The following is an 18,864-nucleotide window of genomic DNA, read 5'->3' as shown; positions in this document are numbered from 1 at the left end:
TCCTGGGGGCTCTCTTCCGCATGGATCTGGGCATTATGTTCCTCTCCCAAGAGGGCCAGTTGACTTTGTTTCGTCACCTTCCTTGGTTTCTGCCCCAGTCCCAGGTGTCCACCCGTCTCTGGTTGCGGAGTCAAGGGGAGATGGCGTCCACTTTGCTTCTCCTTCCTTGGGCCAGACTGCATTTGTATCCCCTCTTGCATCATGTCCTGTTGCACTGGGATCCTGCCTTCCTGGACTACGATACAGAAGGGGGTGGTGATGGACGGAGCATCTAAATCAATCAAACACTCACACCCAGTCAAAAGATCTGGGTTTAATCCATCACCGTTCTTTAGCCCACTCTGCCACCCCAGTTCAGACATGGCTATATGCAAATCAGTCTGACCCTGTGCCTCATGGGAACAGTCCAGCCGGAACTGCCAAGTCATGTCTTCCCTGGACCGGAAACAAGCTTCCGAGGACCGGTTTCTGGCCGCAATAAGTGTGGCAGGGTATACTCAGACGTGAGTCCCTTGCTCACTTTGCCACTGGATTCAAGCAAGCCGGGCTGAAGACGGCTGGAATGCCAGAAACCGGTCCTCGGAAGCTTGTTTCCGGTCCAGGGAAGACATGGCTTGGCAGTTTGGGCTGCACTGTTCCTATGAGGCACAGGGTCAGACTAATTTGCATATAGCCATTTCTGAACTGGGGTGGCAGAGTGGGCTAAAGACGGTGATGGATTAAACCCAGATCTTTGACTGGGTGTGGGTGTTTGATTGATTCAAATGCTCCGTCCATCACCACCACCCCCTTTTGTACCGCTTTTGGCCCCCATATGTGTGGCAGGGTATACTCAGATGTGAGTCCCTTGCTCACTTTGCCACTGGATTCAAGCAAGCCGGGCTGAAGACGGCTGGAATGCCAGAAACCGGTCCTCGGAAGCTTGTTTCCGGTCAAGGGAAGACATGGCTTGGCAGTTCGTGCTGCACTGTTCCCATGAGGCACAGGGTCAGACTGATTTGCATATAGCCATTTCTGAACTGGGGTAGCTTTCCCGGGGGTTCAATCTCCTTCCACCCCGGGCTGTGGTTGTGTTGTCCACAGATGCCAGTGCCGTGGGTTGGGGTGCTGTAATGGGTACCTCCAAGGCTCAGGGTCGGTGGTCCCGTTTCGAGTCTCTCCAGTCCTCAAACTCTAAGGAGTTGAGGGCAGTTTGGTTGGCTCTTCGGTCATTAGCTCCTCTCCTTCGGGTCAGGCGGTCTCAGTGCAGACCGACAACCAGGTTGTTCGGGCTTATGTCAATCGGCAAGGGGGCATGTGTCATTCTCTGTTTCTCCTCTTCAGGAAGATCGGCCTTTGGGCCAAGCAGAATCTTGTCTCTGACTAGGTCTATCTTCCTGGGAAGGAGAATGGGCCTGCGGACTCTTTGAGCAGGGTGTTCCCCTCCTCGGTGTCTCTGTGTCCGTCCCCGGATCTGTTCGATCTGATTGTCCTCAGGTTCCGCCGTCCTTGGCTGGATCTTTTTGCCTCAGAGGATTCTCCCCTTCTTCCTCAGTTTTGCAGCCTCGTTCCCTCCCGGTTGGCGTGGGCGACCAATGCTTTCTCGGTTCCCTGGTGGCTGGGGCTCCTGTTGCCTTCCCTCCGTTTGCTTTGATTCCGCAGCTCCTCCAGAAGATTCAGTTGGACCGGGCAGAGGTTCTCCTGGTTGTGCCGGAGTGGTCTCGTCAGTCTTGTCTGTATGCCCCTATTGGAGGTTTCCCCAGGCCCGGACTGGCTGTTGCGGGCACCGGGCAATCCCCCGGTGGGCCGCATGGTTGGGGGCCGGCTTTGGGCCCCTGGGGCCGTTTTTGTTACAGGGCCGTTTTTTCTGCAAAAACGGCCCTGTAACAAAAACGGCCGAAAACCGGCCCTGGCACAGAGCGCGGTCGCGGGAGGGGGGGGGTAGGGGGGCCGGCCGAGCACTTTGCCAGGGCCGGTTCAGGTTCCCAGTCCGGCCCTGGGTTTCCCCTGTGTCCCTCCCCTTTGCAGGCTCCTCTTCTTGGGATTGCCTCCCTGGGCCGCCTCCGGCTGGTGGTTTGGCACTTGAGAGGTTGAGTTTGTTGGGTCAGGGTTGCTCGGTTGAGGTTGCTCGGTGCCTCCAGTTGTCGTGACGCCCTTCCATCTTGAAGTCCTATGCCAGTCATTGGAAGAATTTCTCCTCCTGCTGTCTTGGGAAGGGCCTCTCTTCTGCCTCCTGTGAGGGTGTTGGACTTCTTGCGGGATGGTTTCATCTTGGGGCTCGCTGTTTCTTCCCTGCATGTGCAGTGGGCTGCCATTCTTGCTTTTCGGGGTTCCTCTGTGTCCTCTGTCTCTCTGTTGGTGGCTCGCCTTCTGCGGAGTTTTTGATTCAGCGTCTTGTTTCTCGCTCTCCTGTGCCTGCGTGGGATCTTCCCTTGGTTCTCCAGGCCTTGACGGGCCCCCCTTTCGAGCCCTTGGCCTCCGTGGACCTTAAGTTCCTTTCAGCTAAGGCTCTTTTCCTGGTGGCCGTTACATCTGGGCGGCAGGTTGGTGAGTTTGGGGCTTTGATGGCTTCTCTCCCCTTTTTGCGCTTCAGCGCTGACAAAGTCATTCTCCGTCCCAGTCAGTTTTTTCTGCCTATGGTGTTGTCATCTTTTCACTGTCGAGGATATTGTTCTCCCTGTTTTTTTCCCTGGTCCTGTCTCTCCTGAGAAGGTGGTCCTCCATTCGTTAGATGTGCTGAGGGCTCTCTGCATCTACTTGGAGCGGACCTCTAGTTTCCGTAAGGTTGTTTCCTTGTTTGTCACCTATGGCCTCTCTGGGCTAGGTCTTCAGCCTTCTTTGTCCACTTTGACTCGTTGGGTCAAGGGTGCTGTGGTTTCCGCCTACGATGCACCCACTGTCCTCTCCCTTCTTCTGTTCTGGGTGGGTCGACCAGGGGCGTCTCCTCCTCTTGGGCAATGTTCAAAGGGGCCTCCTTGAGGGACATTTATAATGCTGCCACATGGGCTGCTCCCCATACGTTTGTTTCACATTATCGTCTTCAGTTGGGGATGGCGGCCTCTGCTGCCTTTGGCGCTCATGTCCTGTCTGCAGTACATAGTTTGTGATATGTACTGTTTTCTGTTGATTAAATGGACCTGTTTTCTCACACTTTCTGGTCTGTTTTTCTTACAATCACTGTGTGCTTGGATATGGGCTCACTGTTAAGGAATGGGACGGGGAGACAGGACAAGGAGGTAATGCCCGGTTACTCACCGGTAATATTCATTACTCCGAGTCCTGGTCTCCCGTCCCATTCCTGAGCCCTTCCCCCCCCCCCGCAAGATGTTAGTACTACGCATATTATCAATTAATCAATACTAGAGTTTCTGATCCGGTCTATGGAACAGGACTGGAGAAGGGTTATAATCATTGAAAACAACTTTAGCTGTACATTTGCACACCATACAATCATAAAAATATACATATACGTCTCCATACATTATGAAGCTCTACAACTTTCAACATAGGAAAGAAGAAATCATGATAAATAGATGGGCTCACCTAGTAAACTCTTCATGCAGATTGTTGGGCTCTGATGAATAATATTTTATTCTAAAGTGCAGTGTATACGGAGGTCCAACTGTAATTGTAAGGAAAAGAAACTTAAATATTGTGGTTATTAATCTACTGAATAATTTATGTTAGGAGACAAATAGTATTTATTATAAGGCATCCTCAGGACTTAGTAACATAATCCAGCTTTCAATACATCAAAATAGATTCATAATGTAAACCTTGAGTAAAAATATATTACATTAAAATCATGCAAAATGGCTATTTCTCATGTTAACTCGCAAAAAAACAGGCATCTATTTTCAACTTCAACTGGAACTCATGTAAAAGCGCGGTAAACAGTAAGTGCTGCAAAGAAAGAACGTTCAGATTGCTTATCATGATCTACTGGATACTTCACTCAGGTAACGAAAAAAATATATACCCTTCATTTAAACCATTGCCTCCAAGAGCATATACACAAGGAAACAATGACATGAAGAACTTGTGTTGTGCAAATGACACTTATTCGTATATTCAATGTGCTTATTAATTATGTTATTTCACATGTAAGTAAATGTATCAGTTGAATTTTGCATTATTGTTGTGTGAGTTTGTAAAGCTTATATGATGTTTTTGTTATGTTAGCTGAAACTCGTAGGCCTGGAATGCAAGTCCTTGAAAACTCTTGCTTTAGAATTAACAGTTTGAATTTCATGTGTGTTGTGGAATCTGTTCTTTCTCGCGTTTTGTATTGCAGGTAAAGAAGCGCTCTCTTGGACAGAATAATATCTTTGTTTTAGTAGTCAGACAAGGAGAGAAGTTACAATCGTGTGGCTTGCCTCTATAAAGGAAGATAGTTTTGCTTCACACAAGAGAATTCCTGGAAACCAAGGACAAGTTGTGGCAAGGAAGGCGCACCGTCGACATCGTGGAAAAATACCTTCAGGACTGTACCCAGGGTGGACGGCGTGATCTGAATAGCTCATTGTTGGATTAAGGGATAGCGCGCCATCTCTTTTGCGCCTTCAGAGTGAGAGCATCCTAGAACAAGCTCTGTCTTTGGTAGCTTTATGCTACTTGGCCCATTGGTCGTGGAGAGACTTCTTGGGGAGACTCAATGTTTTGACACCTTATACCCTTCCTTCTGAAAATGCTTATTTAGGGATGTTACCTTAGTGTTAGAGTAGGGATAGATTTAATGTTTTTCACTCAGCAACCCTCGATACAGTTAAATATGGACTCGTGCTTCCTGATTTTCTCTATTCTACTTCTAAAATTAATTATGTTGTGATGGAGCGAGATGTTGTTCAAAACTCGCAAAGTTAAACTTCCATAATGTAACCGTATTAATAGCATGTGTTGAAAAAGTTAATCAATCTAAATTAAAATTGCACACACTACACGCGGGACTAATGTGCTTTCATGTTGCACTTGCAAGTTTGTGAAAAATAATAAACTAACCTTGTCTATCGTTGTCAGTATTAAATGCGGCTGTTTTATCAATGGCATGGGCTATTTTCGTGTGCATATGTTTTGTTGTGTCTTTTCTGTGGCAAAAGCTCGTCGATAATCCTGGTGACCTAAAAGAAGAAGGTTTTTATACACGCTGCTTATATGTGCCTTGCTAGGTAACATAATTAACTGGGTTAATATTTAGCAAAGGGGAAGGAAACAGAATGGGTTTCAATTCTTTAATTAATTAATATCTTGTGTTTGTTTAAATACTAGTTCTCAAGTGGGCCTAAAGAAAATGGTTGACTGGCAGTGCTGGAAAATGTGAAACTTGACAAGAGTGAAGCCTTCACTCACATGCAGAAAAAAAAAGAGTTTTCTTGTTAAACAATGGAATAATAAACTGAACTGTTTTGGTTGAGTTATACGTGTTCTTGGAGAAGAGCACCAAGGACAAAAAGCCTGAATTGCCTGCCAAGATTAGGAAGTAAAAAGTTTTGTGTTCGGTGAAATGTTTCTTTTCCGAGGAAGCTAGAAGGATGGAATATAAGAAAAATAATGGCTTATGATGTGCCCCGGACTTGGTCAGGAAAGTATGACATGAGGATGGTCTGACATCTGTCAACCAATGGGAACCTTGATGGCAAGGAAAACTGTACTTTTGAGAAGATTAGCTAGTAAGAGAGGTATAAAAACTGGCCCTACAGGCAGAAGGGGGCTCTTGCTTCCCGATTCCTGAATGATGTGCTGTTGGACTTTTGACGCACGTAAGGATAGCTGTCTTTATTAATTTTCTTTAGGTGAAGAGAGTTTAGTCAGGGAAATAGAAATTTGAGAATGAAAACTTTATTTTGCTTTAATTCATGCTAAATGATCTATTTTAAAATGTCAGACTAATAAGCCTTATCCTGAAAGAAGCTTTCAAATTGCTAATAAAATAATGATTTCTGAATAAAGAAAACTCTTTTCTTGAATTAAAATAAAGTTAATAAAATAGATTTTGAAATGACAAGCTGGTCTTGTTTATTCATGGTCTAGTTATCATTATTAGATCCATTCGCCTATGTGACTTAATGTTGTGTGATCAAAACCATGGTTAAATACATTAAACTGCAGTTGTATATAATTTTGTAAAAAGTTTATGAATAGAGTGTTTTAATTAGGTCACATGATTCAGTCGCTCAAAAATTTTCTCCTTAGTTTATGGGCCTAGGTAGTGATTTATGGTTAATGGTGAGTATTGTAGGCATGAGTAACATTTGTGAGACAGTTTTTCATTAGGAGCGCTGGATCAGTTGCTTATGCTGCTCCTTCGAAACCGGATGCACAGATTTGGCTTTATGCTAATTCCTTTGCATTTCTATACCCTTGTATTACTGTGTCCTTATGTTCAGTTATTTTTGGCTTAGTAATAAACTAGCTAACCTTAAATAGTTGCACATGGGTTATTATGCATCAAAAAAACAAATTGTCTAATGAGTGGTTTTCCTAACAATGTTTCTTCCCTTTACACTTTAATGCTGCGAAAAAGAACCATAGGAGTGTGACTCTAGAATGGTCTTGAACTTATCGGCCTGGCCCTTTCAGTTTCTTAAATTGCACCAGAACCTAATAAATGTTCTGATGCTGATAACGGAAAAAAAATCTCCACTCGTTCTGCCACTGCCACTGGCCCAGGGAGCCACAATGTCTGCAGGAGGCACCGGAGTGCCATAAAGACCTGGAAGGCATCCCGCAGCATGGAAGCCTCCACTTGTTTTGCCGCCGGCCCTTAGACGTGGGGCCGCAAAGTCCCCAGAAGGCGTTGGAGCCCCATTAAGACCTGGGAGGCGCCCGGTAGCACACGGCCCTCCACTTGTTCTGTCACTGCCGCTGGGCCAGGGAGCAGGGGCCGCAACGTTCGCAGAAGGTGCCGGAGCACCATAAAGACCTGGGAGACGTCCCACAGTACGGGACGCGCACACGTCTTGGCTCTGCCCGAGGGAAGACAGGGCCAAGATGGGCCTGTCTTAGCCCTTAGAGGTGGGGCTGCAACGTCCGCAGAAGGCTTTGGAGCGCCATTAAGACCTGGGAGGCGTCCCGTAGCACGGGAGCCTCCACTTGTTCTGCCACTGCCGCTGGCCCAGGGAGCAGAGGCTGCGACGTCGGTAGAAGGTGTAGTAGACGATCTGTTAGTGTTTGTTCTTCTATTTATTTTTGGCAGCCCCTGCTTTATCAGTTCTTTTTCATCTAACCATTTTTTGGAGTCCTCCCAGAAGACCACCTACTTGTGAGTTGGAGCTTGCATTGAAACCAGCCCAACCAATAATCAAAAATGAGGAACAGAACCAAAAATGATAAGCAACAAGGGCCACCCCAATTAATACCACCACCACTGCCGAAAACCTCCATTGATCAGATGCTCCAGAGGGCCATAGAGGTATTGTCCACAGAGATAGAACTAACTAAAAGACTGTTGTCGTTGACTCCACATCATCGCTACACCCAGATAGACTTGGTTGTAGCCACATCCAGTAGAGCCCTGGAAAGCCCCCTGTGTTATCTCTAAAAACACTAGACACTGACACTAAAACATTACCCAAACCATCCACGCGGGGGTGAGAACAAGAGCCCAGTTAAGAACAAACCCAATTACTACGGGTGGGGGTAAAGCAGAAAAAAATCTAACTATGGGATATCTGTGAATACTAGCATACAGAGCAACCTGGTCTCGGACAATGGCCAAGGCGTACAACCAAACACGATATTTACGCCATGGGTGGCCACCCTGGTGGAGCAGCTACAAGACCAGATTAGAAGCATCGTGAGAGACGAGCTTGCCCCTCTGGTGGCTCACCTTGATAAGTTGGCCAACCTGTGTGACAGCAGAGACGGAAATACAGCCGTAATACACTCACAATGGAGAGAGTGAAACTAACCATTCCCGCCATATAGACACTGGTATTATAAAGGATGTGGAAAGACCCGAAGCACCAAGGGAGGTGTATCCTATTATCCTGTCCCAGATTGATGGTAGCACAGTCTATGGACTAAAGCAGGGAGAGCTGGTTGTACCAAGTAAGAGCTTACTGAAGAATAGCATTGACAGACCCAGGTTCTTGAGTGAGGGGGGTGGGTTAGGGAATGATCTGCCAACAATTAAATCTCCCACCTGTTTCATACTGGTAGGAGTACCTGAAACCAAAGTAGGGCAGAGGGAAACCCAGCTAGAGCTTAAAAATAAATGCCTTCACTGGCTGGCAAGGTACCACCATTTCACCTACACACTTGCAGGCAAAATTCTTATGACCCCTAGGGTTAGCTGGGCGGGCAATAGACCAAAAGATCTATGTGGGGACTGCGTTGTAATTGATTTTTAAAATCCAAGGATGGTACAGGATCTTTTGCAACCGGATCTTTCCTCCCAGGATTCTGGTACAGCAATTAGGCCACTCCCGCTCACCCACATTTATATTCCAAGACCCACGTTCCAAACCAGGGCAAACAAAAAAGAATACAGGGTGAGTGGCATCAAAATCAGCCTCCAATGGGTCAAGGGTTTCAACACCTAAGACCACTCATATTCAATGTGACTGTGGTAAACAGATATGGGATCCTGGAGGAGGTAGATTGGCTTGCATTAAATTCTAGCCCCGACCCAGCGACCATCTGTCAAAGTGCTCCTCTGGTGAGGAACACATGGGACTCATGGTCAAGTTCCCAGCATGAAACGGTTGTTCTATATAGGACAAAGAGGGAAAAAGGAGCGGATGAGTGAGATCACATGGGACAGGGACAAGGGTGCAAAAAATGAAGCGCCGAGGTCTACAAGCCACATTCTAAGTGACAACCCTGCAAATACATACTCCATCTCTACTAACTTACACAAACAGACCAACACACCAGGACCATCCGACACCGCAAGCTCTAGTTCGAACATGGCCCCCTAGAAAAAAGCCCACTCTAGTTCTGCAGGTCCTCATGTTCAGATTAATACCCTTGGAACACCAGAAATCCCAAGCATTGAAACAAACAGGATGATACAGGAAGCCCCTACCCGTCCTAGGAGTACATGTTATACTAACCTGATAGGGAAAGCCCTACCAATGGAGCCTGAAATGGTGGGAGGCACCATAACCAAGATGATATGAAAAACAAAAGGAGGCTACTCTCCTGGAATGTCGCAAGCCTTAAAAGCTAACTGAGTGATCCTGATTGGGGGGACTTTGTTGACACGTTTGATATATGTATGTTCCAAGAAACATGGACAATGGAGGAGACATCGCGCATGGGGTTTGCAACCTTCAACATAGCGGTCTCCTCGAAGGGAAGGGGAGGCCCTCAGGGGGGCTATGTATTTGGGTAGGTTCCCATCTAGGTTGTACGGCCACTCAACTGGAGTACTCCTCTGACGAAATCCTGTGTATCATTCTTACCATCTCGCCAAACCTCAAAATTGGTTCTGATCAATGTCTATTCAAGGCCCGTGAGGACCAGTCAAGAATCCTCGACCCTAGATCAATTAGATCATTTGATTCTTAGATTCACCAAAAATGCTATGGTAGTCATAGGGGGTGATTTTAATTGCCAATTCGAGCCAACGCAAGGCCTTTATGATACACCACCCACAGAGGAGGGTGCACTCTGGGCTATACCCGATCCTAATATTCCTCCAATCAGGGCATGGACACCGCTGGTTCTCCAGATTAAGTCACTTACCTTCAATCACTCCCTACAAGCCTGCAATGGCTGAACCAGATCTGATTCCCCTGGGAAACACAGCTTCAGTAGGGTTAGCCGTTATTCCATCCTAGACTATATCCTGATCGAAACTAGGATGTGGGACAGGGTTGTTGAAAGGGCACTAGCATGCCTCCAAGCATTTGCTTCAGCACAATACTACACGGAAATAGGACGACAGCTAAAAATGTTGCTTATTGGTGGTTTCTTATTTGATGTTTACAACAGTGCCTATTCCCTTTCCTTAACCATAATAATCAGGCATGTTTGCGATCTGTATGTTGGTCGGAGTAAGAAATACAATTACATGTTCAGGATCACAATTTACCGAAGAAGATACTTTTAAACAGTTCATTCAATTTGGAAGTGCAATATACGGTTTATTGAAGGGGGTAAAAATGTGTAATTTTGTTCTCAATATTCACACATGACTTGATCATAGGGCATATAAGATGATTCAATAAAATGTTTAGTGTTTTATAGATCACAAACGTGACCCGTTAGAGCAGAGGTCTTCAAACTTTTGGATGGCGAGACCCACCTGTCAACATTTTGAGGTGCAAGGACCCCCTACTGACAAAAATTTCTAAACCTGTAGGCAGGGCTACTATAATTATGAAGCAGGTGAGTACCAAATTACACAACAGGCTTGCCTAAAATGTGTGGGGAAAAAATTGAAGTGATGTTATGTGATGCAGCGTATTTTGGGATAGCATTGCTTCATTATTTTGACATTTTTTACACACGGTAACACTGAGGAAAGATTTTACCCCATCAGTACCCGTTTATAACCAAAATACAGCAGTTAACATCAGACAGATTTCTAGTCAACCTTTGAGAGGGCCTTCCACGCAGGAATACGTGCTGCCACAATAGCAGCTCTCCTGCCCCGGCCAGGAGAAGCAGGGGTCCCTTAAAAACAGGCGGTTTTGTGCAGAGTTAAGCGGTTTACCCATGCAGCTTTCCTCTCACCCTTCCCTTCCATCCCCCTCTCCTCTCCTAACCCCGGATCCCTCTCTCACTTTGCAGGCCATTTTCTTTCACCCCTTTTTATAACTTCTGAACTCTCCCCATTCAACCTCTCACTCGACCTTTCATCACTTTTTGCCCTCATCTCTTACAGTCCCTAGCATTTATCTCATGGCCTCTCTGGTCCCGTCCCCTCCTGTGCCCCTCAGCACTTCTCATTCACCTCGTCTCTCCATTCAATTTTTGTCTATTTGTATCTTACACCTCTCCAGTCCCCCCATTCAACTTTCACATCTCCCCTTTGTTCTAACAGAAGCCCTCACTTTTGGCTCACACTCACTTCTTGTGCATCCACACTTCGCTTCGGCAATTCACATTTCTCCTCATCCCAGACCTCTTCAATCGAATTCTCTCACTCCCTTGCTGTCCTCTCTCATCTTCTAATCTCTCCTCACCAAGCATATGGGTCGGACACATAAGGTCCTCTCGGCCTGTGCCACTCTGCTTATTGTTCCCTAATTCAAGAAGGCATGAGTTGTCTGTCTCGCTGTTTTGGTGCAGGCCACGCAGTTATGGAACGTGCACCCTCCTTTGCTTCGCGCCACTAAGAATCTATTATCTTTTAGGAAGATATAAAAACCTTTCTCTCTGCTCTGTAGTTTACCCCATTTGGCTGGTTCTCCTTCTCCTTCTGTGTGTTTCTCATTTGCCTACAGGCAGCAGATGGTTATTAGCCCCAGGACCTCTTTTGGTAACAGTAGCGCACTACAAATGTAAATAATAATAATAGCCAGAAGCAGGGAAGTCACTAGACCAGAAATTCGGAGAGGACTAACACTCCCAGCCAGGGCTGGTCCTAACACTGGTCGCACACGGTGCAACAGTCTTTTTTGGTGCCCCACCGCCGTTTCCTCCTCCTCCATGAATTCCTTCACTGCCACTCACCAACAATGCACCTCATCTCTCTATAGCACCTTTCTGACAAACATTTCATTTTTTATAGCGCTACTCATAGTTTACTCACACTCAGTTCTGTGATCTGCATGGTACACATTCTTTGTAGCAGGCACATTAACACTCTGCACACTGTATGGGTGACAAGAATGCCCATGTGAGTGCACAGTGAGCGATGCAACAGTGCAAGAGTAGGGTAAGAGGAGTGCCTGCAGGGTGAGTGAGGTGGCGTATGAATTTATTAATTTGGGTGCGAATGCAAGTTCAGAATGGGACGAATGAATGTACGATTACTGATGGGCTTGTTTGAGTGAGTTGCATACTGAGCAGTGAGGAGGACAGGTGAGTGAAGTGTCACATGAGTGCAGGATGAGTAGTGTACTCATGTGCCGGCAGGGTGAGGTATAGGGTGAACAGAGCGAGTGCAGAGTGATCACTGTGAGTGCTGGGTGAGTGGGTGAACGGTGTGAGTGCATGGTGATCAGAGTGAGTGCATGGTGATAAGTGTGAGTGCATGGTGATCAGTGTGAGTGCATGGTGATCAGTGTGAGTGCAGGGTGATCAGTGTGAGTGCAGGGTGATCAGTGTGAGTGCAGGGTGAGCGTGAAAGTGAAGGGCGAGAATGAGGAGCGAGTTGTCTGAATGCAGGGTGCATTCCCAGACACCTGAAGGAACTCAGCAGGTTATTGATGGAGGCGTAGGGTTTAAGATCTAAGTTAAACTATTGCAGCAATAATCGGGGATTTAGGGTGGAGGAAATAAATAATGTGCTGATCCTGCAACAAACTTACAGTACTATGGTTAGTGTTGCCAGCAGATTATTTTGATTGCCCAGTCGATACAAAAAATAGCAGTCACCTAAAGCTGTATTTTCAGCACTTATCTGTGCATACTTCGAACAGCAAAACACTTTTAATTGTGTTCTAGGGCTGCCTCAATGATCCATGACTGACAAAGAGAAAAAAGACAGAAAAGTCACATAAAGTATGCATACATACTTTTGTAATTATAGGTCTATTTAATGGCAAGAGGAGGTCTTTCCAGACTCTTTAAACAAAAGAGCCAGGGGGGCGTGGCCAAGATGGCGGCAGTGTAGGACATGAATTACAGTCCCCCCGGCGCCGCCTGCCATAAAGCTTTGTTTTTCGCCCTACCTGTGCCCCTCCAAGCTGCCAACGGGGCACACGGGAGTCCCCTGAATGTCCTGACTCCAGCGGTGCCACTCTCTTGGTGCGGGCGACAGCGATCCGCCTTCCTGCAGAGACGCAGCCTCAGAGTCCCCGGAGCCTGGCCGGCCACGTGGGGAGTGGAGCAGAGGTCCCCTGAGGAGGAGTGGCGTGTCCCGGGCTGCGAGTGACCGGTCCTGGGGCAGACGAGCTGTGTGAGATGCAGCAGCGGGACCGGAGAAGATCAAGGCACCCGTGCCAGGCTGAGCCTGGCTGCCAGAAGGCGCAATGCTACCGGGGCTCTCCCGCTGTGACAGTGGCGGTTGAGCGGCCCAGGCGCCATTAGCCGGAGCCCGCTGGTAGTGGTGATGGAGCGGCGGCCTACCAGCTTACGCATTGGTCAGCGGCTCGGCGGACGTAACGAGGCCTGCACCTGCCCCTGCAGTGGTGAGCAGCATGGGCGGGACTCCCTCCCCTTGTGGTGACAGCCTACGGAGTGCAGCATCGGCCAACGGCTAGGCGGTCGGCGTTGTGGGCTCTCCGGGGGACTTTGCCCTTCCCCCAAATATTACGGCTGTGACCTGGACTGGGCCTGTGCACGGGCGGTGTTGTGTGAGGGCCCCTGCGCTTAATGACAGAGGCGGGCGTCGGCGGCGATGTGGAGAGTGACACCCTCCCAGGCCTTGGCGGCAGTGCACGAGTACCTGAGCCCGGAGGCACTATCTCGGCCCGTGGGTCAGCGGGCAGGAAGGGCGCCGGGGCACAGAGGTGCTTGTGAGGCCCGCCCCTCTGCTTCTGCGGCAACTCCGAGGGCTTTGCAGCGGAGCCAGCGTGAAGGCTCGGCGTCGCCCCGCTCCTCAGCAAGCAGCGGATCTGTGCAGCAATGAGGTGAGGAGAGTGGGGGCGATCTCAAGAGGGTCACGGCGGTTCGTTCCGTGCTCCGGTGGACGGCGCAGGAGCGGCCTAGAGGCAGGAGCGGCGGCCTTCGGGGCCTGAGGCTAGGCCTGCGACGTTGAAGCTCGACCCCTCCGTCAGAGAGGGGTGTGATTCCCTGCCTTCCCCCTTCACATGCCGATCTGCTCCTTGCGGTGGGGACCGAGGCTGGAGGCAGGAGCAGTTACCTGGCGGCGCTGGTGGGAGGTGGTGCGCCCCCCTTCTGAGTGGTTGTCTCCTGCCTCACACACGTGGAGCACCGCTGCCCTTAAGCCTCTCAGCCCCAAAGGGCATAGCGTACTGGGGCCAAACACCGTGCGACGACTGTGGGACGCGGCACAAGATAGCATAATTTGAGCAAGATTGGTGCCCGCATAGGCCTGACTGTAGTACCGTTGTCTGTGGCTGGGGCAAGATGGCAGCGAGCAGAACCAGGAAGGATAAGCCCCCGCAAGACACGCCTGCGTCGCTGGTGGGGCAAGCCGCCCCGAAAACTGCTGAGAAGTCGCCGCGGCCTGAGGACGGCGATGCACCAGCTACGAAGGCCTTCATGGTGGAGTTGTTTGCGGCCATTAAGGAGGACATTTCAGAGCTACGCTCCCAGTTGGCCTCTGATCTGCGGGAAGTACGACGCGATGTGGATGTGATAGGGGAGAGAGTGGCTACGCTGGAGGAGCATGACGTGGAAACGGCGGGTCACATACATCGCCTCCAACAGGATGTGATTAGGCTGACTGAGCAGAACCTGGACCTCCAGGCGCAAGTTGAGGATCTAGAGAACAGATCACGTAGAAATAACATTCGGATTCGGCCGGTGCCTTGGAAAGGTGAGGGGTCTGACCTAAGGGAGTATGTGGGAGCCCTCTTCAGACAGGTGCTTGATGAGGAAGACCTGCAGGATATCCAAATGGACAGAGTTCACCGGGTGGGCCTACCGAGGGGACCTAAAGCCCCCCCTCCTGATATCTTGGTGTGCGTCCACGATTTCCAGCTGAAGGAGCGGATTCTACGGAAGGCTCGAGATCTTATCCCCCTCCAATTCCTGGAGCACCGACCGCTGCTGTTCCAGGACTTGGCGGCATACACGTTGACCAAGCAAAGGGAGTTCAAGCCGTCACTACTTACCTGAAGGAGCAAGGCATCCCCTACTCGTGGGGGCACCCGTTCAGGCTAATCTTCAAGCTTAACAGAAAGCTGATTCAGGTTCGCTCCCTGACGTCGGCCCTCGACCTCTTGGGACTGGAGCAGTCCACTCCCTCACCAGGCGATGCGGGGTCTCCCGCCAGACGACGCAGGCGGTCGGCGGAATAGCAACGGGTCGGCAAACCAGCACCTACTGCAACACCCGACTTGTCCATGAGCCACCTGGAGAGGGGAGCAACTGTCGCGTCGGCGGCACTGGTGACAGAGGGAGGGGTCTGGGGGCTCCTGAGAGGAGAAATCTGTGACTGGCACTGCTGGGGCTAGCTGATGGCGCCGGAGGGAACTGTCCACTGGAACTTACTGTGGCTCTTCTTATGTCCTCCACGAGAGTTTAGTCCTGCATCAGGAACTGGTTACTTGGATGGTTGGTGCCATGTTCCCCAGCTCTAGGGGCCTGTTTGACGAACTGTTGTTTGCTTCTCTTTGTTTTTCTTATTGCTGAAGTTGGTCTGGAAGGGGGGTGTGCGAATGAAGGGGGGGATGGGGGTTTGGTGTTTGGGGGGATGGGGGTGCTGGGGTGTCTCCGTGTCGGCTGGGGGGGTGGAAGGGCAAGGGGTCCAGAGGGGGGGTGGGGCAGAGAGGCCCTTTAGGATCCACAGCGCTGGAAGGTGCACAGCGAGTTTACTCTACCTACCCGCATGCAGCATAGGGAACTGAAAATAGTGAGCCTGAATGTCCGTGGCCTCAACAGCCCGATAAAACAGGCCGCCATTTTATCCCTTCTAGAGAGCTCGGAGGGGTCTATTTGACTGTTGCAGGAGACCCATCTCCTTTCCAAAGATACACGGCGCATGACAGATAAGTGCTTCCCGCTACAGCTTTGGTCTTCAGGGCCTACCAAGAAGAATGGGGTGGAGATTCTCTTTAGCGCGCGTACGCAGTGCAAAATTATATCCCAGGTGGTAGATATTAAAGGAAGACTCCTAGCTGTGCGAGTGCAATGTGGAGACACGCAGTTCACTATAGGGACCATTTATGCGCCAAACGCTAGCCATGAGCCCTTTTTGTAGTCGGCGCTTGTGCAGGTTTTAGCTACTCCGGATGTCCAGATGCTGGTGGGAGGGGATTTAAATATTGTGCTGGAGGCAGAGATTGATAGGACAGGACAGCGGGTGTACCAAACAGGGGCCTTATCTCAGGGAGGGAAACAGTGGCTGGTAGACGGAGGACTGCATGATGTGTCGCGCGTTCACCATCCCCAGCAGTGAGATTATACCTATTACTCGGCGGCCCACAAGACCTATGCACGCTTGGACCACTTTTTGGCCTCGACCTCCATCTTGCCTCACTTGGCAGAGTCAGATATTATGCCGCGTTCCTTGTCGGACCACGCACTTATCTCAGTGACTTTCAATTCTAGTGGAGCTCGGCCGCCGTCGGCGGGATGGCACCTTAGAGACTCCCTGCTCCACTCCGAGTCGGTGATCGTGAAGGTCAGAGAGACGATAGTCCATTACCTGTCCGAGAATGAGGTGGAGGGCACTCCCCTGGTGGCGGTATGGGAGGCCCTAAAGTTTGTGACGCAAGGCGAATTTATTGCCCTAGCTGCGACGTACTCCCGCCTGCGTAAGGAAAAAAGATCGGAGTTATAAGGGGACATTAGTGGCCTCGAGGCGATCCATAAGCAGACTGGGGCGCCGAGGATTTGGCGGGAGCTGGAGTAGAAGAGGCGCATGTTGAAGCATTTGGACACGGTCAGAGCAATGCATGCCCTCCTGCGTCTGCGACACAAGTTCTATCTCTGTGGAGATCAGGCGGGGCAGATGTTGGCCGACAGGCTGCGCTTGCGTTCTCACATGCACACTATACAGGCAGTTCGAGACCGGGACGCGGCGGAACACTCTACAGATTCCGCCATTGTTGACACCTTCCGGCGGTTCTATCGGGACCTATACCGCAAAGAGGGCACGCCTTCCAACGGGATAGCAGAGTATCTGGAGTCCTGTGGCATTACACCCCTCCTGCAGAGCTCCTCGAAAACTCTCGACATGCCTATTCGCATCGAAGATGTCATCTCGGCTATTTCACGGCTGAAAGTGGCCAAATCGCCGGGTACGGATGGCTTTTCGGCAATTTTTTATAAAACTTTCTGCATGGAGTTGGCTCCACTCCTGACTCGTCTTTTTAATTCCTTTTTGGACACCGGGGTTGTGGCACCGTCTATGTCGGAGACGGCCATCCTGGTTATTCTCAAGCCCGGTAAAGAGCCCAAGGAATGCGGATCATATAGACCGATCTCGCTCCTCAACATCGATGCCAAGTTGTTTGCAGGGGTGCTCGTGGCTCGACTCAGTTCCTACGCGGCAAGGAGGAGATAATACCAAACGATTGCTCCACCTCATGGACTTGGTCCACCGCTCGCAGTCGCAGGCCTTCCTGCTCTCTATAGACGCGGAGAAGGCCTTTGACCGCGTAGATTGGGACTATTTGTTTGCCGTGTTACGGAAGTTCAGCCTGGGGAATAATTACATCCAGTGGATTCGGTGCCTCTATGCGGCCCCAAAAGGCGGCGGTGCGTGTCAATGGCTGCAAGTCAGCTCTCTTTCCAATCGCAAGAGAAACGCAGCAGGGTTGCCCCATGTCCCCGTTACTCTTCGCGCTCTATATGGAGCCTTTTGCTCAGCAGGTCCGGTCCAATGTCAATATATCTGGGATCAAGTTTGGGGCGGACACGCATAAGATCAGCCTGTACGCGGACGGTGTCATCCTCTCACTTACTCACCCACACTATTCCCTGCGGGGCCTCTCCCGAGAACGGAGTTCCAGAAACTGGCGGGATTCAAGGTCAATTTCACTAAATCGCATATCCTCAACCTGTCTGTACCGGAGGAGGAAGTCCTGGATTTGAAGCAGAATTCCAATGGGTGCACACCTATATCCAGTATCTGGGAATTCCCTTAGCACCGTCAATTTCTAAAACTGTGTCCCTGAACTACAAGATTTTGGTTGAACAGGTCGTTAAGGCCCTCTCTGACTGGTCCCATCTCAAGCTGTCCTGGTTTGGGAGATTGGCGGCCCTGAAGAGGACTGTTCTTCCCCGCATACTGTATCGGTTTCAAATGCTGCCACTGACCCCACCGCCAGGCGCTCTCCGGAGACTGCAGGGGTCCCTTAATAAATTCCTCTGGGATAATAAAAGGCTGCGACAGGCGCTGTCCGTGGCGGTTGCTCCGAGGACGACTGGAGGATTAGGTTTTTCCCTGCTCTTTGCCTATTTCCAGGCGTCCGTCCTGAGATATATAGTGGAATGGAATAGACCCATGTCCAGTAAGCACTGGAATTTCATGGACCAGACGGTGGCAGGCTGCAACATTTGACGGTAGCTTTGGTTGCCTCGCAAGCATAGGGCTTGGGGCCTTTACTCGTCTCCTATGACGACGCCGATCCTCAAGACATGGGATCAGCTGGCGTCCCGAAAGGGGTGGACTAGGTTCCCCTCACCGATGACACCCATTGTTGACAATCCAGACTCCCCCTCCGGGCCGCGCGTCCCCGGTCACCCATCGCTGGCGAGAGGAAGGCTGCAGGAGGGTGGGTTCCCTCTTCGACCTGGATGGACTGATTCAGTTTCCCCTGCTGCGAACGGAGTTCTTCCAACTGCCGGCGGCAGATGCCTTCTCCTACACACAGGTGGCACACTGGGTTACCCAACCCACTAACGTGGCTGCTATGTCGCGACCGCTGACCAAGTTTGAAAAATGACTGGTCTGTAAGAAAGACGACCGGCGGCTCATCTCGGAGTTGTATGCTATGATTCTAAGTCACCCCAAGAAGCAACGCACCCCCGCGCAGGTCCGGTGGGGGATGGAGCTGGGACGTCAGCTCTCGCAAAAAGAGTGGGAACATGTGTTCTACCGCACGCAGCACACGGCCTCCAATACCGTAGGAGCCGAATCAGCATATAAGGTGGCGGCCTATTGGTACTACACCCCGGCACGCGTCCGAGCCTGGG

General features: G+C 50.1%; 1 protein-coding gene across 1 annotated transcript in view; it reads right to left on the bottom strand.

The window, feature by feature from the left end:
- The window catches only part of EPB41L4B (erythrocyte membrane protein band 4.1 like 4B), a 903,230-nt gene that overhangs the window by 494,770 nt on the left and 389,596 nt on the right, over positions 1-18,864 (bottom strand). The window contains exon 4 of the mRNA XM_086965372.1: positions 3,523-3,601. Coding sequence (XP_086821498.1) covers positions 3,523-3,601 — 79 coding nt within the window. The remainder of the gene's footprint in view (positions 1-3,522; positions 3,602-18,864) is intronic.

Source organism: Lissotriton vulgaris, chromosome 4_1 (genome assembly GCF_964263255.1).
Source record: "Lissotriton vulgaris chromosome 4_1, aLisVul1.2, whole genome shotgun sequence".
NCBI lineage: Eukaryota > Metazoa > Chordata > Amphibia > Caudata > Salamandridae > Lissotriton > Lissotriton vulgaris.
This window is presented reverse-complemented; position numbering and strand designations above follow the sequence as displayed.